Here is an 18,442-nt window from a genome sequence, read left to right on the forward strand (position 1 = left end):
CTCATTTTGGGAAAGGACCAATGCCCCGCGATTAACTGACTTCAAGCCTGGAAGACTGGTGATTTTGGGGGGAAGGTTTTTTTCCCCCTACTCCTTTCCTCCCTCCCCTCCCCCTTTTCTTTCCGCGCCTCCTTCCCCTCTCGCTGTCTCTCTCCCTTTTTTTTTTAGGGGGGGAGGGAGGGAGAGTGGGGGAAGGGCGAAGATTCGCATGCTGCTGCTGCTGCCGCCGCCGCCGCCGCCGCCGCCGCTGCTGTTTTCCGCCCGCCGGCTCCCGGTCCCTGATGTCTCTCTGGCTTCCCCGCGGGGGGCGAAGGTGAAAAGGCTCCTAGAATGAGTGAAGGGGCGAGCGGTGCCTCCCCACCTGGTGCCGCTTCTGCCGCCGCTGCCACAGCGGCCGCCGCCGCCGCCGAGGAAGGGGCAGCGGCGGCGGCGGGCGGGGGCCAGGACGGGGAAGGGGCGGCCGAGCCCCCCCGGGAGTTACGCTGTAGCAACTGCATTGTATGGAACCGGCAGCAGACTTGGCTTTGCGTGGTGCCCCTGTTCATCGGCTTCATCGGCCTGGGGCTCAGCCTCATGCTCCTTAAATGGATCGTGGTGGGTTCCGTCAAGGAGTACGTGCCCACCGACTTGGTGGACTCCAAGGGGATCGGCCAGGACCCCTTTTTCCTCTCCAAGCCCAGCTCCTTCCCCAAGGGCATGGAGACCACCACGACCACGACCACCACATCCACCTCCACCTCTACCCCGTCCTCGGGCACCGCCTCCTCCAGGACGCCCAACAGGATTAGCACTCGTCTGACCACCATTACGCGGGCGCCCACTCGCTTCCCTGGGCACCGGGTGCCCATCCGGGCCAGCCCCCGCTCCACAACGGTGCGGCACACCGCAGCCCCCCCGACAGTACTCTCCACCACGGTCCCCTTCTTCAGCAGCAGCACGCAGGGTTCCCGCCCACCCCTGCCAGGGGCCCCCAGTACCCAGCCAATGCCCTCTTGGCCCACTGCGGCATACGCTACCTCCTCCTACCTCCACGACTCAACTCCCTCCTGGACCCTGTCTCCCTTTCAGGATTCTTCCTCCTCCTCTTCCTCCTCCTCCTCCTCCTCCTCCTCCTCTACCACCACACCAGAAACTAGCACCAGCCCCAAATTTCGTAAGTAAAAACGAAAGCCTTCTTGCCTTTGATTTACAGTATGCCTACAATACTCTTCCCTTTGGGGCTCCTACGTCTCCCCCTGACCCTCTTCAACAACCGCTTCAGACTCGTGTCTGGGGTACCATGTGAAAACTGGTTCATATTGCCAAAGAAAGAATAAAATTGTGTTCTCTAGGAGGAAGTCTCAAGGCTCCTCCTCCCCCCCCCCCCTTCCTGAGTGTCGGACAAGTGTGAGAAGAGGTCTCTTCCCCCCCCCCCTTCCCTCTTCAAAGGGTTAAAGCCAGTGCGTCCCTGATGACTGCAGAAATGCTAGGCTTGAATTTAAGGGGTGTGTGTGTGTGTTGGGGTGGTGATGGGGAACCTATAAACACCCCCACCTCTTCAAAATAGCAAAGAAACACCCTCAAACAAAACTGAAAACAAAGGGAAGTTTGGCCGTTTGTAAGAGCTTGTGATATAACAGAAGCAGCCATTTGAGCCGAGAATGTATATAAAATGATGTATATAAACCAGGAAGCCGCCCTGCCCAGCCGGCTGCCACCTGGAAGAGTTAATAAGAAACAATTGAGGGGAGGAGGGGAGAGAAGGGAGGGAGGGAAAAAAAAATCAATGGTGAGGAGGCTTAACTGATGACCCCCAAATTCGCCAGTGGCTATCTGGAAGGTGCTGAAATTGATTCTGTGGCTAGTGAGATTAAGTTAACTAGGGGAAAATATGATGGAAGCCCTGCAGAGCTGCTGTTCGCCATCCAGTATTCCTGACAATGGAGAGCCGCCCCCCTCCCCAAGAAAGATTTTTTCCCCCGTTTCCAAATTCTGAGGTTATAACACTTCCCCAACCCCAACTGCTCCCTCCACATCTGGGTCTGAAAAATAAAGAAAGCTGGAGGGGCATGATTTCTGCAAGCTATATGTGCAAAGCACCCAACCATTAGGAAGTAGCTCCCTTTGAATGCACCCTCTACTTTCTCTACTAAATTATTGGCATCACTCCCTGATTTACTGAAGACTGATATTTTGATAAAGGCACACTGTTCCCTGCTAAAATTTATGAAAATCTTCTCTCCAACAATCAGCATATCTCTCTGGTTTAAGGTATTATACTAAAATCCCCTAGGAACTAGCTTAATCTGACAATTGATTGGGATCTGGTAACACTTTTCTGCAACCTGTGAAGGTTATTTAGGACAAACAGACCGCCAGTTGGAGTTCTGAGCAGTGCCACTCTGCAAAATGCTTTAATTATACCGTCTTTATCTGGCTTTTAATATTTTGGATCATAGCATCTAGGAAGGAGCAATGTCCTCCATTAACTCTTCAGTGTCTCCCTCAAGAATAGTCAATTGTTTAGATTCTGGAATTTCATAGCCCTTTCCATGCCTTAATTATTATCTGGATTAGGCATTACTATTTGGACATTTAAACATTTTTTTCAAATAAATTATTCATTCATTCTGTTTTGATGAGCCCCAGGACAAAGAGTCAATATGCACAGCAATATCACGGTGGGAATTGGAGAAACAGGCAAGGACTATAAATTGGGTGCTGGTGGGAGGGAGGGAACCTACCACAAATCAGAATGGCAAACAAGGCAGTAACTTGATACTTGCCAGCCCTGGGCCAAGGCAGTCATTAGTGAGAGATCCTCCCTTCCTTGGAAGTGGAAAGACCCTTTGGGGTGGGGTAGTGGAAACCAGACTTGAGTTTTTCAAAAAGGCTAATTGTCTAAGCAAAGGTTGGGGAGAAAGAAACCGTGAATTTGAGTATTTCTTAATCTAGGGATGTTTAATTTCTGTAGAGCAACAAGATTTTGAATTTCTACTTTTCATGCTGTTTTTTATGAATAAGGTAGATGGGTTCTCCTTCCAGCTGCAGGGGTTACCTAGTTAGTTGGAATTGGGTTACTGGGCAGTGGTAGTAAGAGAGTACAATTGATGCTTAAGGTTCCTCCAATAGATTTACCTTCTGAGTTCCCTTTCAGGAGTCTTTAAGGGAAAACCCAGTGTTGCTTCCACCCTTTCCAAACTCTCTTCCTAGAGTGTGCAAATGTGAACAGCAGCCTGGTTAATAAATAATGATTCACTTGGCAGAAGTACCTTCCACCCCAAGGAGAAGAAAAATTCTGTAAATGGTGTCAGTGTTCACATGGGCAGTTGAGACAGTTGTTGCCTTTGGAACAGTTAGGTCTGAGTGATCTATAATTTTGTTGATAGTTGTTTTTCTTTTCTTTTCTTTTGCTCTTTTTCTTTTTTTGTTTTTGGCTGATAGATTTTTGTGGAGGGGGGTGGCTGTTGTTGCCTTTCCCCACTTTTAATCAAGACCTGAATTGGAGCATAAAGTGAGAGTCCTTTACCCACCACAAGACCTGTTTTGAGTCCATCAACACCAGAGATCATCATTACTGGAAGATTACACAGATTCCTTAAAAAGAAGGATTTTCATTTACAGGTCTTGTAATCTTAAGAAAAGAAAGGGAAACAATGCTGTACTCCCCCCACCCTGCCGCACACACCTTTTTTCTTCTGAGGTTGCAGCATTATTCATATACTCACAAAAGTGGGGGAGTGCAGTTTTCATTTCAGGGCTTTGGCACACTGTTGTTCTTGCTGCTGGTGAGGAGTCCCCAGTTTAGCTCACATTCACATCTTTCATCTGCTCTGGTCATGTGACTTCAGGTCCTACGGGGTGGGGGGTGGGTGGGAAATATTTCCTTTTTCCTAAGCTCCTCTTTCCAGCCTTTACTCCTGTTTCCTTGCCTCCCTATTGCTTGGGATATGATAAAAATGAAAGCCATGAATCTGTAGTTTTTATCTGAATACTGAAAGGATGTTGGTACCTTGAGTTTTAAGACAAAGTGGCCCTCTTCTCTTCTGCTTGATGAGGAGTTCTGCTGAATGGTACACTTAAGATTTTATATAATGAACACATTTACTTTCCTTTTGGCCTTTTCTCTATGGGCGGTTGGAGTACTTAGGCTGAAAGCTGACTGGTCCATTCAAGAATTCAAATGCTTCAATGGGGGTAGTAGCAGGCACCACTTAGAACTAAAGCCTGCCTTTACAACTGGGCATGCCCAGTTTGGAGCCAGGCATTCAGTTTCTGTGGGGTTTCTCATCATAGAGACTGAGCCTGAAGAACCAAGGTAGAGAAGAAAAAGGGGTGGGGGGGGCAGAATTGGCACTTGTTTCCTTATTCAATCTTTGGGCTGGCCCATATCTTCTTTCTTGGCACATGCTACTTCCTGATCACTCTCATTCCTACTAATTTCTCTTCCACCTTTGAAAGTTTCTTGCTTGCAGTGTTTTGAAGCACATAGATAGCCATTTACATATTCAGTCTGGCAATCAAGCCTAGTCTAGACAATTTACACAGGAAGACAAAGGTAAAACTTCTTCACCGCCTCACTTCATTGGACAATAGTGCACATAGAGTGTCAACATTAGTCAAAGGCATTGGGGGGAGGGAAGGGAGGAACTGTGAGCAGGGAAGGTGTAGACATAGCTTTTTGATACTGCATCATTTTTTATTAGATTTGAAATGGTTTTTGTGGAATATGATCATACAAGAAGTTACCGCTTAAGAAATATGAGAGTTCAGTCACTTAGAACACTAAATACCAATGTTCATATTTAAATAAAAAGAAATATAGGTAGAGACAATGACTTTTGGTTAAATTTTCCCGTTGAAGACAAGTAGGCATGGTCTCTAGGATATTCTGATTTCTACTTGGAGGACCAGTAAGGTGCTTTTTTTTTGCTTTTATTTTCTGAATATTGGTGACCATTATTAGATGGAAATATTGTGAAGTATTTTTACATTCCACCGAGGAAACTTGTCATTGATAAGCAAATGTGGTATATTGTGAAGCTTTATAACAAACCTCATATAAAACTCTTATCTGGTTGAGTTTAATGAAAAGTTTTCAGTTAAACTTACTGTTTTTGTTGTTTTGACTATGTCTAGCCTTTTCCTTCCTACAAATAGATCTATAAGCTTTCACAAATAAAGTTTGCTAATAAAAAATAGTTACATTTTTGTCTTTTATCCACATGAGCCAGGGCTTCCACAGAGAACTCTCTTGTAGGAGGTAACTGACCCCAATCATATATGGTAGCCAAGAAGGGAGAGGATACAGAGCTGTAGATCAATACTTCTTCTGAAATCCAATTGAGAGCTTTTTTATGAGCACATGCTGCAACCTGAGTATATTTTGATTTCCTTTGGCCTTAATACAGGCTTATGAGTCTTCTCTGCCTTAATCAATTATACTACGCAAGTCGTGACTTCTAGTTGCTTATTCTGCACTTCATGAGCTTAAAGAAAAAAAGAACACCTGGTTACCTACACTCCCATTATTTTTGTGATTTATTAATGGTTTATCCTGAGGAGAAAAAAAAAGAATTGATCTTATTTCTTCAGTAAGGAAATTGAGTATTGTGAATGTAATGGCTTATAGACAATACTGTTAATAGTTTATAATTATGTGTCCCTTTCTTTTTGCTTAACCCACTCACCCCCCATTCTTTTTCCAATTATGCTTTTTCTATAGAACACACAGTTATTCTGAGTACCCAGTTTTCAAAACATTATTAAGAATCAATTAGTTAAAACAAATTCTAGTCTGGCACTGTGTGTAATGCATCTGGTCCTTGGGACAACTTTTTCCCCCTTTAGAATCTAGGGAAATTCTATGTGTGTAACTTTCAAGCAGAGCCAAAACATTCTGCTTTCTGATCTTGTACCTTGAATGAATGGGGTATTTGAAGATGGAGTTGGGTTTTTAAAATGTGTGAGAACAAGTGGAGTACCATAAAGTTGAGCCTTTCTATGCATTTTAATTTTTCTATTTTGCATTTCATTCCCCAAAGAAAATGAAATCATCATCTCCTCTTCTGTGAATCAATTTTCACTTTCAGATTTTCTTGTTGTAGTATAGTCCAGGCATTTGGGTTAACAAACACCACAGAGGAATGTTGATTTTTCTAAGGAATCCTATAGGATTTTTATAAACTATTCTTAGAGAGACAGTGGATTGCATGCTGGATTTGGGAGTCATGAAGACTTCAACCTTGGCTCCATTCTTCCTTGTGACACTTAATAGCTCTATGACTAAGATTGAGATTGGAACCTCTCAGTCTCAGTTAACTCTCTAATACTGTTACTTTTAAAAATGTAGGAGAAACACAAAATGCAATTTGCAAGGATGTATGTAGATCTTCAATTGTAGTGAGAAGAGAAGTCACTTGTCAGAATGGATAGAGAGATGGCTCCAGAGGAAGATCTTGATTCTGGTGATACTGACTCAGATTCTAAGCAAATCATTTAAACTGTCAGTGTCCCAGTGACATCTTTAACTCACCTCCACATCATGCCTTCTATTGGCTGGATGTCATCTTTATCTTCTTCCTACCTGGACCTTGGACGCTATCTATCTACACTTCATGCTGCCTTGAATACTTTCTCTTTTTACCACCCCTTTTATAACAAAAGATAACCTTCTCCTTTAGAATATAAACTACCTGAGGACAGAGCCTGTATTTGTATTTGCATCCCCAGCACTTACTATAGTCCATGATACTTCCCTTCCTCCCTTTCTTCTCCCTCTTACTCTCATCCCTTTCCTCTTTTTTACCCATCCTTCCAGCTATTACTAATTTTCCATCTACATTGATAGTGAGAAGGAGGGTTTTCTTCCTGGAAGGTCCCTATATCAAGGAAATCACAAGTTAAAATGTATTTTAATGCAGATTGAAATTTACTTAAATTTTACTTGTGTAAATTAGAAAAACTTCCATTTTTATCAAAAAACATGATGGAATAATTGTGAGACCATCACTTCCTAAACTCTGCTATGCAGAACTCTTGTTTCATGTTGTAAGTTGAAGTTCAGTGAAACTATGGATAATAGCAATTTTGAAAATTAACATGTAAAACATGAAATTATATATCCATCAAAATATGATTCCATTTTTAAAAATGTGTATGACAAATTCCATTACAATGTTTTGCTCCAAAATATGCTGACTCTCCTTTATAACACGTAAGTGTTCCATATCCCTAAAACATATTGGACCAATATTGATAAGTTTTGTCAAGGTATTTCAAGCCCCAAGGTTTTCCATGGATAAATTAGAACCAAACAAATGTTTTTTTGTTTGTTTTTGTTGTTTAAAACGTTAAAGGATTCTAATTCCTGGACCATCTGTATTTATGTAGACATATAGTTCTACTATTAATGATGATCATAAAACATAAATCATTTCCATTCATTCTTTTTTTCTTTTTAAATTTTTTTTTCTGTTTATTCTTTAATTGAACATTTGTTTAGATTTTTGTGACCTTTTTTTCTTTTTTGTTGTTCAAGTTAGTCCTATATACATTAAGGCAGTAAAGACTAGTAAAATTCAATTTACAGGAAGAATTGCAGAAGTTCTCTTGTGTATATTTGACTATTGAATCAGTTTAAGTTTAGATGTTTTAACCTCATAGTTGTGATTCCAAAGACAATATCAAGACACTAATGCCACACCTGGTTTTTAACTCATAATTTTTATTATTAGAACCATCTGAGTCATTTATGATCTATTTTAAGGTTAATAATGTGCAAGTGAATATAACTATAAAAAGTAGTTATACTTTGGTAAAAGAGTTCGACATTCAGAAAGACTGTATTGCTCTCAGTAAATGTTTGTTTTTTTTTCCCAATGTGTCACTTTCTCCTTGTCCCTATACTTGTACCCTAAAAAGTGGTGAAATTTATAAGTAGGTAAAGGTATCAAGTTCTTGAACTGAGTTCTTAAATGGCAATAAGTATCCTTCTTAATGATTGCTTAATAGAGTGCTAGAATTGTAGTCAAGAAAAACTGAGTTTCAGCGAAAGCCATGGCATTTCCCAACTGTGTGAGCTTGGGGAATTCACTTAAATTTTCTGAGCCTCAGATTACTTATCTATAAAACGTATATAACACTTAAAACTCCTTACTTACTAGCTGTGTGAAGTGTGCAAATCAACCTGTCATAAATTTGGACAATTGTATAAGGCTGTAACAACCCTCTTACCCTGCCTTGTTTCCCCAAATTACGTATAGAGTTGTGGTCAAAAGAGAAATTTTATTAAGTGATTCATAAATGTTAAATTGTTATAGAAATGACAGTTGTTGTTATTTGTCTACTTTGGGTATCTTTCATGATGATTTTAAATTGTTAACTAACTGGATCCTTCCTAAATCTCTGTAAGAAACTTCACTGGTAATAGGAATTCAAATTTATATAATAACACTGTAAAATGTGCAGTATAATTGCTATAATTCCTAATTTGCAGGTGAAGAAAAGGGTAGACAGTAGGCACTTAAGGGTGTATAACAAAGAAAAGTTACTTTGGAATTCTTTAGCTAAGTCACAAAAACAAAAACAACTAACTAGAACTCACTCAAAGTATTCCTTTTATGACTCCTTAGAAAGAGGCATTATAATTCAGTGATAGAAAGCTGATGTGAAGGCCAAGAAGATCTGAGATAAAATTCTATCTCTGACACAAATTGACTGTGTGACCCAGGACAAGTGCAATAAGTTCTCAGTGTTGTAGACAGCCCTCCAACCAATAAATCAATAATCAATCTATACACATTTGTTAATTGCCTACTATGTGCCAAATCAAAACTATGTGTTCTGTCGGGGATACACAGAGGCAAAAGGCAGGAAACATACATTTCTGTGGGAGTAAAGAAGACCTGCATTGTTAGAGGGAGCTTTCTCACATGATAGTTGCCTAAACCAATAAAATTACAGGTCCATTCCTAATTCCCTTGGAAATCACATGATTGAAAATAATAAGGACTGCTGAATTGGAGTTAGAGGAGCTCACTTTAAATCTTTGTTTCTGATACTATCTCTAAGAGTGCAAATACCTCTCTTTTTATTTATTTATTTATTTTTTGTGAGGCAATTGGGGTTAAGTGATTTGCCCAGGGTCACACAGCTAGTAAGTGTTAAGTGTCTGAGGCTGGATTTGAACTCAGGTCCTCTTGAATTCAGGGCCTGTGCTTTATCCACTGTGCCACCTAGCTGCCCTCGGAAAGCTTACTTTTAAAGGTCTGATATTTTCCCTGGGTCTCACAGCTCCTAATGAATCTGTTGTTTTGCATGGTCTTTATGAGATTAAAAAAAAAAGACATAATAGATATGTTCACACACCCTTTTCTAAGTAAAAGGCATTGTAAACTTTGATTAAGGCAGCAGTGAATGCAACAGAATGAATGCATCAAAAAAGAAGTTTGTTTAGATATGTGTGCTTTTGCATTTTTAGAATTTTAATGTAAATGTTTTGGAAAAACTCATGCACAAAGTGTGTGTCTGGGTGGAGACAATACTGATTTATGTCTTGCAGCTTTATTGTATCGTTATAAACCTTTATCTTGGGTGACAGGATGGCGATCTTGCATATCTCATAAATGGCAATACCTCAGTATACAGGAAGAGAATGGTTAGGGAATATTTGCAAACAACAATTATTTTTTATTCTCTGAGTATAACATAGAGTCTTGTGATGAAAACACAAATGATAGATGGAAAGGTTGTTCTTACCAATCCTTTTCCCAAAAGAAGCAATATATGTACTGTGGGCATATGCATAAAATGTGGGTCACTGTAGGTTTTGAGGTCCCCAAACTCTCTATGAATAATATATATATGTATACACACATGTATATATGATATCTAAGATTGAGAGAGGGAGGTAATGAGGGAGAGAGTGGGATACAATGAATGGAACCAGGATCAATGATTCCTTTGGTATTAGGAACTTTAAGATGAAGAAACTCTCTCCACCCCTGCAGGTTGGTACCTTCCCAGGAACTTATTTTCTTAGAGATTTATCAAGGCAACACTAAGTGATTAAGTGATTTGCCCTGGGTAACACAGCCATTATATGTCAGAAGTATGATTTAAACTCAGGTCGTCTCTCTACTAAAATCAACAATAATAATAGTACTAATAATGATGCTAATGATCAGAGCTAACATTTATATAGTCCTTTAAAGTTTACAAAGTGCTTGACATGTGTTGTATAATTTTCTTCTAATAGGGACCCTGTGAGTTAGGTGCTAGTGTTATCTCCATTTTACAGATGAGGAAACTCAAGGAAGCAAAGGTCAAGTGACTTGCTCAAGGTCACACAGTTACTATGTGTCTGATGTAGGATTGGAACTCAGGTGTTCCTGATGCCTGAACCAGTATTCTATCAATTTTGCTACCTACCTGCCTCTAGTGTGCGTGCATGCATGTGTTTGTAATTAACTACAGTAGTAATGAATATCAAATGTCTTCTTTTTTACAGTTAAATTTATATATTTTTAAATTAATAAACATTTTTAGTTATGGTTTGGGATTCTAATTCTTATCCCTTGTTCCCTCTCTCCCCTCCCCCTTCCCTGAGGCAGTAAGCAATCAGATATAGGTTATACATCTGTGATTATGTAAAATAATGCCATGTTAGTAATTTTGTATAAGAAACCTTGAATAAAGGGAAAAAATGAAAGTGAAAAATAGCATGCTTCAGTCTGTGTTCCAAAATTATCAGTTCTTTCTTTGGAGGTGGAGAGCATTAAGTCTTTTCTAAGCCACTACCATGCTTAACACTTTTGGGCATTGTGGAGGGATAGAAGCAGTGATTCAAGACAGTCTTTGCTACAAAGAAAGTATACAATTTGATTGAGGAGAATCACTTATGAAAGTCTAAACTATATGGTATTGACTCTGTATGAAGTATGACCTCAAAAAGAGTTCAGTTTGAACTAGAGTAGTCAGGGAAAATGGTTGGATAAGTAGAAAATAATGTGAAGGACATTCCAAATGAAAGAAGCAATGTGAACAGAGGCATTGAAAGATGATGAAAATCTTAGTCAAAGCTAATGGTGAATTTTGAGACTTAGCTGGATATATAGGCTGAAATCAGAACATGGAGACTCTTGGAAGCCTGGCCAAGAACTTTTGACTTGATAGAATAAAACAACCTTTATAGAATTTCAATTGATTGGACACTACACATTTAGTGACAATTGTGGAGAGATTTAATTATATACTGGGCAATGTGATTTAAAGTTTCTGATGGTCTAATCTATCAGAGACCTTCTAGAATGTTCTACTATGAAGTGAAAATCTACAAATTTGGTTTTATTTGGGGTAGCTTCTGAGTGTGCTGCAATATATTGAATAGACACAATCTTTTGACAATGTTTAATTCTGCCATAGTCATATTGATACCTCCTTAGATATTAAAAAACAGACATACTACTTTGAAATAGCAATAAAACATGAAAATGAAGGAGAAGCAAAAGATGAAAGCTTTTAAATCACCTTGTGATTTTCTTGTAACTATGTTGAGAAGATAAATTGGATTTAAAATCCTTCAGGAAATATATTTTATAATAATATGCTTTGTCATACAGAAATTTTATTCTCTGGTCATGATTTCTAAAGTGTATTAAGATCCTGTTTACTATGCTATCATTATAGAGATAACAAAAGAGAATGCCTTTGATCCATTATAAACTCAGGAGAACATGTGTATCTCCCATTTGTATTAATCAGCACAGGAAAAATGAATTAAGTGAAAGTAATATTTCTTCCTTAGCCTACCTTTAGACCCAGGGAACAAAATATGATGCCATACTAGACATAACTGACTTTTTTTTTTAATGACCAGAAAGCAGGTGTCAGAAATGCCTTCATATTCAAATTGCTAATCTTAAATGTAATTTGTTTATCTATCTTCAACCCAAATTAGCTTTGGCACCTACCTCAGTCCAGTGGCATGGTTTTTTTTTTTTTCCTTTCCTCACATCACTATCAAGATCCATCTTCAGATCCTAGCTCATTATTCTCAGAATATTACTTGATTGCTAGTTGTTACCAGATAGAGGGGCTCTAGCACTGTGTTACAGCTGACTGTTAAATTAGTATTAATAGCAAAGAGTCTTTTCTTTCTTATTTTTTTTAATACAGATTAGATCATTTTCACCAGCATTAGGACTTAAAAAAGAAGAAGCCTTTGACATGGATTAGTGTTATTTGTCTACAGTATTTTCAAATAGCCATATTATTTGATTAGAAAAGGGTGGGGAGATTACTTTTCCCACCTTATTTTAGTTGGCAGTGATTTAAAAGAGAAGTTAATAAAAATACAAGCCGGCCTTTTAATGAAATCAATTATCAATGTTTTTTTTTCTCTCTCTATTATGGTGCTTGGTTCATCAGTTTCACTGCCACAGCATGTTCATCTTTTACTCATCTTTCACATTTGTCCATCATATAGAAAACAGCTCTATATAATTTATGACAAATAATGAAATACCATTTTCTATAATGCACTGCAAATGGCTGACTGTTGTAAAAGTTTAAGGATTTCTATTACTTCTAAATAGCTAGATAACATTAAAAAGTTAACCTAAAAACAGGGTCAAGTGAAACATATTGAAAGTGATAGCTAGAGCTACATGACACATTGGAAGCCTTTCCTTCAGCTATTTGACATTTGAACAAGGCCCTTAATGGCTACTAAACAAATAATTTCTGTTGGTGCTATGGATGAAGATACTTTAGCTGGTTTGGGAAGTGGGAACTTTTACAAAAGCTTTTGGGAGAATAAAATCTTTAAACATGGCAGTTGAGAATGTGAGAGGAGTGTGGTGGAATAGAGAGGAAAGAATGATAGGAATTGGCATTCGGCAGTAGTTTGAATGTTGTCTCTTCTAGTTGCTAACAATGTGACTGATCAGATCACTTTCTTCTCTGGAAATAAGTTTCCATATTGCTAAATTAGAGTAGATAATGGAGTGGTTGTGAAGTGATTTAGTAGAAAGGGCCCTAGATATGGAGCCTAAAGCCTTGTCATTGAATAGCTGCTCTAAATATTACAAACTGAGTGACATTAAGAAGGTCATTCTCAACCTTACAGCATGGGAGCAATCTTAGATTTGAAGGGAAAAAAAAGCCAAACTAAATTCAAATATAATCTCTTTTACTATCTGTTACTTCTCTCTGTTTCAGTTTCCTTTTATATAAAATGAGGTAATTGGTTTAGTGTCTGAGATTACTTCCAACTCTAAATCTATGATCTATGAACTTTTCAAAGGTTCCCTATGCTCCTTTGTAAATGAGGGGGTCAGATGTACTTAGCCTGGGTTTTGTGACCCTTTTTCTTTATTTCATTAATTATTCTGATAACTGTGTTGTTGTTGTTTAGTTGATTAATTGTGTTTGATTCTTCGTGGTTCGTTTTGGGGTTTTCTTGGCAAAGATACTGGAGTGGCTTGCTATTTCCTTTTTCATAGCATTTTATATAAGAGGAAACTGAGACAAACAGGACTAAATGAGTCGCCCAGGGTCACACAGCTAGTGTCTAAGGTCAGATTTGAACTCAGGTCTTCTTGACTTCAGGGCCAAGTGATCTATCCACTGTGCCACTGAGCTGCCCTTCTGATTACTGTATTTCAACATAATTCATCTCCTTTGTAACCCTAAGTATTTTATTTTATGTATAACAGTGACTACTTCAGCCCCCATTGCCTGAAGGCAAAGCAAATTCTATTTCACCCCTCCCCTAGAGATTTTCAGTGCCCTTAGAAATTGAAGTCTTATGTCTACCATTGGCTCAAGACTCACCAAATAAAAAATCCAAAGCTGCTCTGGCCTTTAATTCTAGGACTCTGGTTTCTTGGGGCTTCCATTCTGGAACAGTTCAAACACTCATCCTGGAATTAGGTCCCCATGGCTGAAGATCCCAGGTTGGAGACTGTTCTCTGAACCTAGAACTAAAAAGAATAAACAAAAACAAAATTAAAACCCTAGGCTCAATTTGTTCAGGGTAACAGGGCCAGGGAAGGAAGGAAGGAAGCCTTTCTCCATAAGGCTTAATGCAGAGTGCTCCTTTTCTGAGTGAACCAGTCCTTCTTCCCTGAATGCCACTGGAAAGAAAGAGTGAATTTGCTTCTGTATCATTCAAATTCAAAACCTCTTCTCTTAGAAGCAGGTCAATGGAAACTCTCAGGCAAGTCCCTCCGCCCTAGTTCATCTGGGCATGTGGCAAACCCCACAATGGGGACTACATGTCTAACAAGCGTTGGAGGGAGCAGAGTAGTCACTGTTGCCTATGCATTTAAAACATTAGTCTGAAAAGGGATCCATAAATTTTACCAAGCTGACAGAGGGATGGATGAAACCACCACCACCACCACCAACAACAACAAACTAATGGGAATCCATAAACTAGATGACCTGTAGTGCCCCTTCCATCTCTGTTCACCCAAGACATTAGTTCTTAGATTCTGTTATATACTAAAATTCTGTGACCTTGGGACTTTTAATTAAAATGCTGAGAAACCTATCATATGATGTTCTTTTATATGCAATAATTTTAAAGATAAACACTTCAAGATTTCAATTAAAAAAAGGGGAAAAAAAGAATTTAGAATGTGGTGGCATCCGTGAATTAAAGACATTTTAGGATTATTGAAACCAAACAAAACTTTTAAATCTGATGTTTTATTTCATTTAAAAATTCTGATGTTGATTCTCTGTCTCTCTTCTATCTTTCTCTGTTTTTGTCTCTGTCTCTGTCTCTCTGTCTCTATCTCTGTATCTCTCTATCTCTGTCTGTCTCTGTCTCTGTCTCCCCACCCTGCTCCTGGCCAAACGCAATAAGTGAACAAGCATTTATTAAGCACCTGGTATGTGCCAAGTACTGTTCTAAGTGCTGGTGATAACATAGGAAGGAAAAAACAGTCCTTTCACTAGAGGTCATAGTATAATGGGGGAAGCAAAATGCCAACATTTATGTACGAATGAAACCTAGGCAGGATTAATTAGAGAGAATTCCAGAAGGAAGGCACTAAGATAGAGGAGAAATGGTACTTTTAGATATTACAAAAGGGAATACATTCAGAAAGGAACAATTAGTGATTTCTGTAATATTTTTAGGATTTGAACTTCTATAGTAAAGAATAAACATTTGCTAAAAGCTTTGTATTTTAAACATGAGAAAGAAACCCTAACTGCTTCTTGGATCTTTGTTGTCAAATATCAGAGAAGTAGAAATTCATACAATTGACATAAATTTTTTACTGATTACCATAACCACCTTTAATGTACTCAGATTTTTCATATGTCAAGCAAGTAGCCATCTTCTACAATTGAAGACTAAATGTAAATATAGTAAATAAGCTAGAAAATGGTTTATATAAATATGTAAATCTGCACAAATATATGAATTTATATAGGTGGCATGGAGTAGAATATTGGACTTAAAGTGAGGAAAACGGATTAAAATACAGCATCTGAAACTTACTATTTGCTGTGCAAATAAATTACCTTTTATATTCTTTAGTCAACTCTTTAGACAAATATGCTAAATTTTAGAAAGATTGCAGTGTTTATTGCTGAAGAAAATTCCCACACTGGGAGGTCTTTAAATTTAAAAATTACACATCTTTTACACATTATTGGATATCACGGTGTTGGGTCAGATAGGTACCACAGTGGATAGAGTGCTAGGCATGGAGATAGTGAGGCCTGAGTTCAAATCCAGACTCACAAAGACCTGAGTTCAAGTGTAGCCTCTAATAACTTACTTTGTGACTTTGAACAAATTATTTAGCCATTCTCTGTCTCATTTTCCTCAATCATAAAACTAGGAAAATAATAACACCTATTTCCTGGGGTTGTTGTGAAAAGCCAATGAGATAATATTTGTAAAGGGCTTAGAACAGTGACTGGAACATAGTGGGTACTTGATAAATGCTTGCCTCCTCTCCCCCAGCTCCACCAAACACACATACACTTAGACACATACTTAATGACATTGAAAACAATTGGAATGCTAGAAAATGTGCAGTGTCACTAATACCCTAATGTAAGATGGTGGCTATTGTTTGGTTACCATGATATCACTACTAAATTTTTTTCATCCAGAATATCCTTATGTATTTCCCTCCTTTCTTAAAGTTTGCATTAAACTCTTGGCATTGAGCTGATGGGTAGACATGTTGTTTAGCTCATAGAGAAGCCCAATTGAGCTGTGTGACCCTGGACAATTCATTTAACCTGATTGTGCTCGGTTTCCTTATCTTTAGGTGGAGGTGATGATCATGGCTGTGATATTTGCCTCACAGGATTACTTACAGTCTCAAAAATGAGTATGTAAAAAGGCTTTGTGAAACTTAAAGCATTATATCCATCCATCCATTTGCCTATCTATCTATCTATCTATCTATCTATCTATCTATCTATCTATCTATCTATCTATCTATCTATCTATCTAACTATCTATCTATGTAGAGGTAATAATGATGGTGATGATAACTTTCCGGACTTCCTTACCAGTTTTTTCTTTAATTTCTCCAGGTTTTGTCACTTAATTGAATGAAACTACCCTTTTTCTTTTCTACCTTCATTGCTTCTTCTCCACCAGGTGTCAGTTTCTTTTTAGGGCATACACTATGGATGTCCAAATAAAACACAGGAGGCTGCATTTTAGGAAGCCTTCCTTGACCCATTTTATCCATTTTTCCCCTTTTTGGCCAGGGAAGATCACTTTGATCTTCAATTTAGTGGTGCATACAATCCAAGGAACCTCTTGACCCTCCCAAAATAGAAGTGCTTTAGTGTCAGGCAAGTAGGATTATTTGATTGTTTGATGGTATTTTTAGCTTGCTCAGAAGAAGGATGCTTTGCAATTTGTGCTCTAGTGAGAGGGATGATGAAGGGCCACTGCAGTGGCCCAGTTTTACAAATGGCCTATATTGCTTAGCCCTGGAAACACCTGTAAAGTTTGCCACTGACAGGCATCAGGTAATTTGTAAAAAGAGACCAGTTACTTAGGGCCTGATTTTCCATTTTGTGGATTATCCAGAGGCCTGGCTCCTTATTTTATTTTATTTTATTTCTTCTAATCACTGTCTTTCCATCAATAGAGAAGCAGAAAAAATAAAGATAAGATTTTTATAGCTTTCTACAGTTTACAGAACATTCTCCTTACAGCAATTCTTGTGAGGTAGGTAATGTGTTATTTCCATTTTATAGATGAGGAACCTCAAGCTTTGAGAGTAGCTAAGAGAATTTCTCAGTGTCATAGATCTAAAGTCAGGCTAGATTAGAATCCAAGACTTTTGGCTCAGAGTCCAACATCCCCCCCAATTATATCACCACTATCTGCCACAAATGTCATAGTAAGTGTTGTCAACCATTCACATGAAATATTTAATGGGTAGAAAGATGGAAATTATTGTCAGAAAGGAAGCCTAATGATTACCTGGAAACTTCAGTCATCTCTGTTGGAAGAAGGAAGTAAAAAAAAATAAGAAAAACATTTTAATGTGATTTTTTAATAAGGAAGAAAACAAGTATGCAATTTTTTGTTTTTAAAGATTTAAGTTTCAGCACTTGTTGAACTATGTCAAATATTATTTTTTCCTTTGGTATTAAAATAATAGCCAAATAATCTCTCTCTCTCTCTCTCTCACTCTCTCTCGCTCTCTCGCTCTCACTCTCTCTTTCTCATTGTTATTGATAATCAACCCCAGCTCTTTGAGGGCAGTCTTTTTATCCCCAGTTGTTAGCTCAATGTGTGTGTGCCCACATATGTTCATGGGTGCATCATGAATGTGTGTATTCACCTATAACTCCCAAAGGTCTGAATTTCTTCTTCCCTTGCAGAAAGGCAAATCTTTTACAGCGAGTCAGTTTTTCCTATGCAGGATAACATGACAGCTTGACTACATGTGCAGCAAAATTTAGATGTTTAGTTCTTGCAGATAAAGATTAATAAATAATTGTTATCAATATAAAATTTAATAACCCAGCATATATATTGTTACATTCACAAAAGTGTATAGTATTCAAAACAAAACAAAACAAAAAAACCTCGCCTCTTGCTTCCTCATAATTCATCGGATCTTGAACTTGAAAAGAACTCAACCAAATGGCTGCCATTATTGCAGGGAAATATGAATGTATGAGTCTCTCAACTTCCCTGCATTGTTCCCAACTTAAACATCAAGTGTGACATAATTGCTCATGGGAAAGAATTCTATGCCATGACCAGAAAAAATGTTTGATAACCACTGACATATAATCTTAGAGAATTGTTTGTGGGGGCCACGAGGTCAAGTGACATGTTCCATGTCTCACAGCCAATAGTTTCAAAAGTATCACTTAAATCTTAATCTCCCTCACTCCAGGGCCAGTTCACTGTTAACTATGCTTCTAACTGTGTACATAGTAGGCATTTAATTAA

General features: G+C 38.4%; 1 protein-coding gene across 4 annotated transcripts in view; it reads left to right on the plus strand.

Annotated features, from left to right (window-relative positions):
• The first annotated feature begins 200 nt into the window (after positions 1-200).
• Positions 201-18,442, plus strand: part of NRG3 (neuregulin 3) — a 1,197,616-nt gene continuing 1,179,374 nt past the window's right edge. For all 4 annotated transcript variants that reach the window (XM_043984098.1, XM_043984099.1, XM_043984100.1 and 1 more), the window contains exon 1: positions 201-1,153. In XM_043984098.1, the coding sequence (XP_043840033.1) occupies positions 331-1,153 (823 nt within the window). In that variant the 5' untranslated portion in view covers positions 201-330. The remainder of the gene's footprint in view (positions 1,154-18,442) is intronic.

Source organism: Dromiciops gliroides, chromosome 2, assembly GCF_019393635.1.
Source record: "Dromiciops gliroides isolate mDroGli1 chromosome 2, mDroGli1.pri, whole genome shotgun sequence".
Taxonomy (NCBI): Eukaryota; Metazoa; Chordata; class Mammalia; order Microbiotheria; family Microbiotheriidae; genus Dromiciops; species Dromiciops gliroides.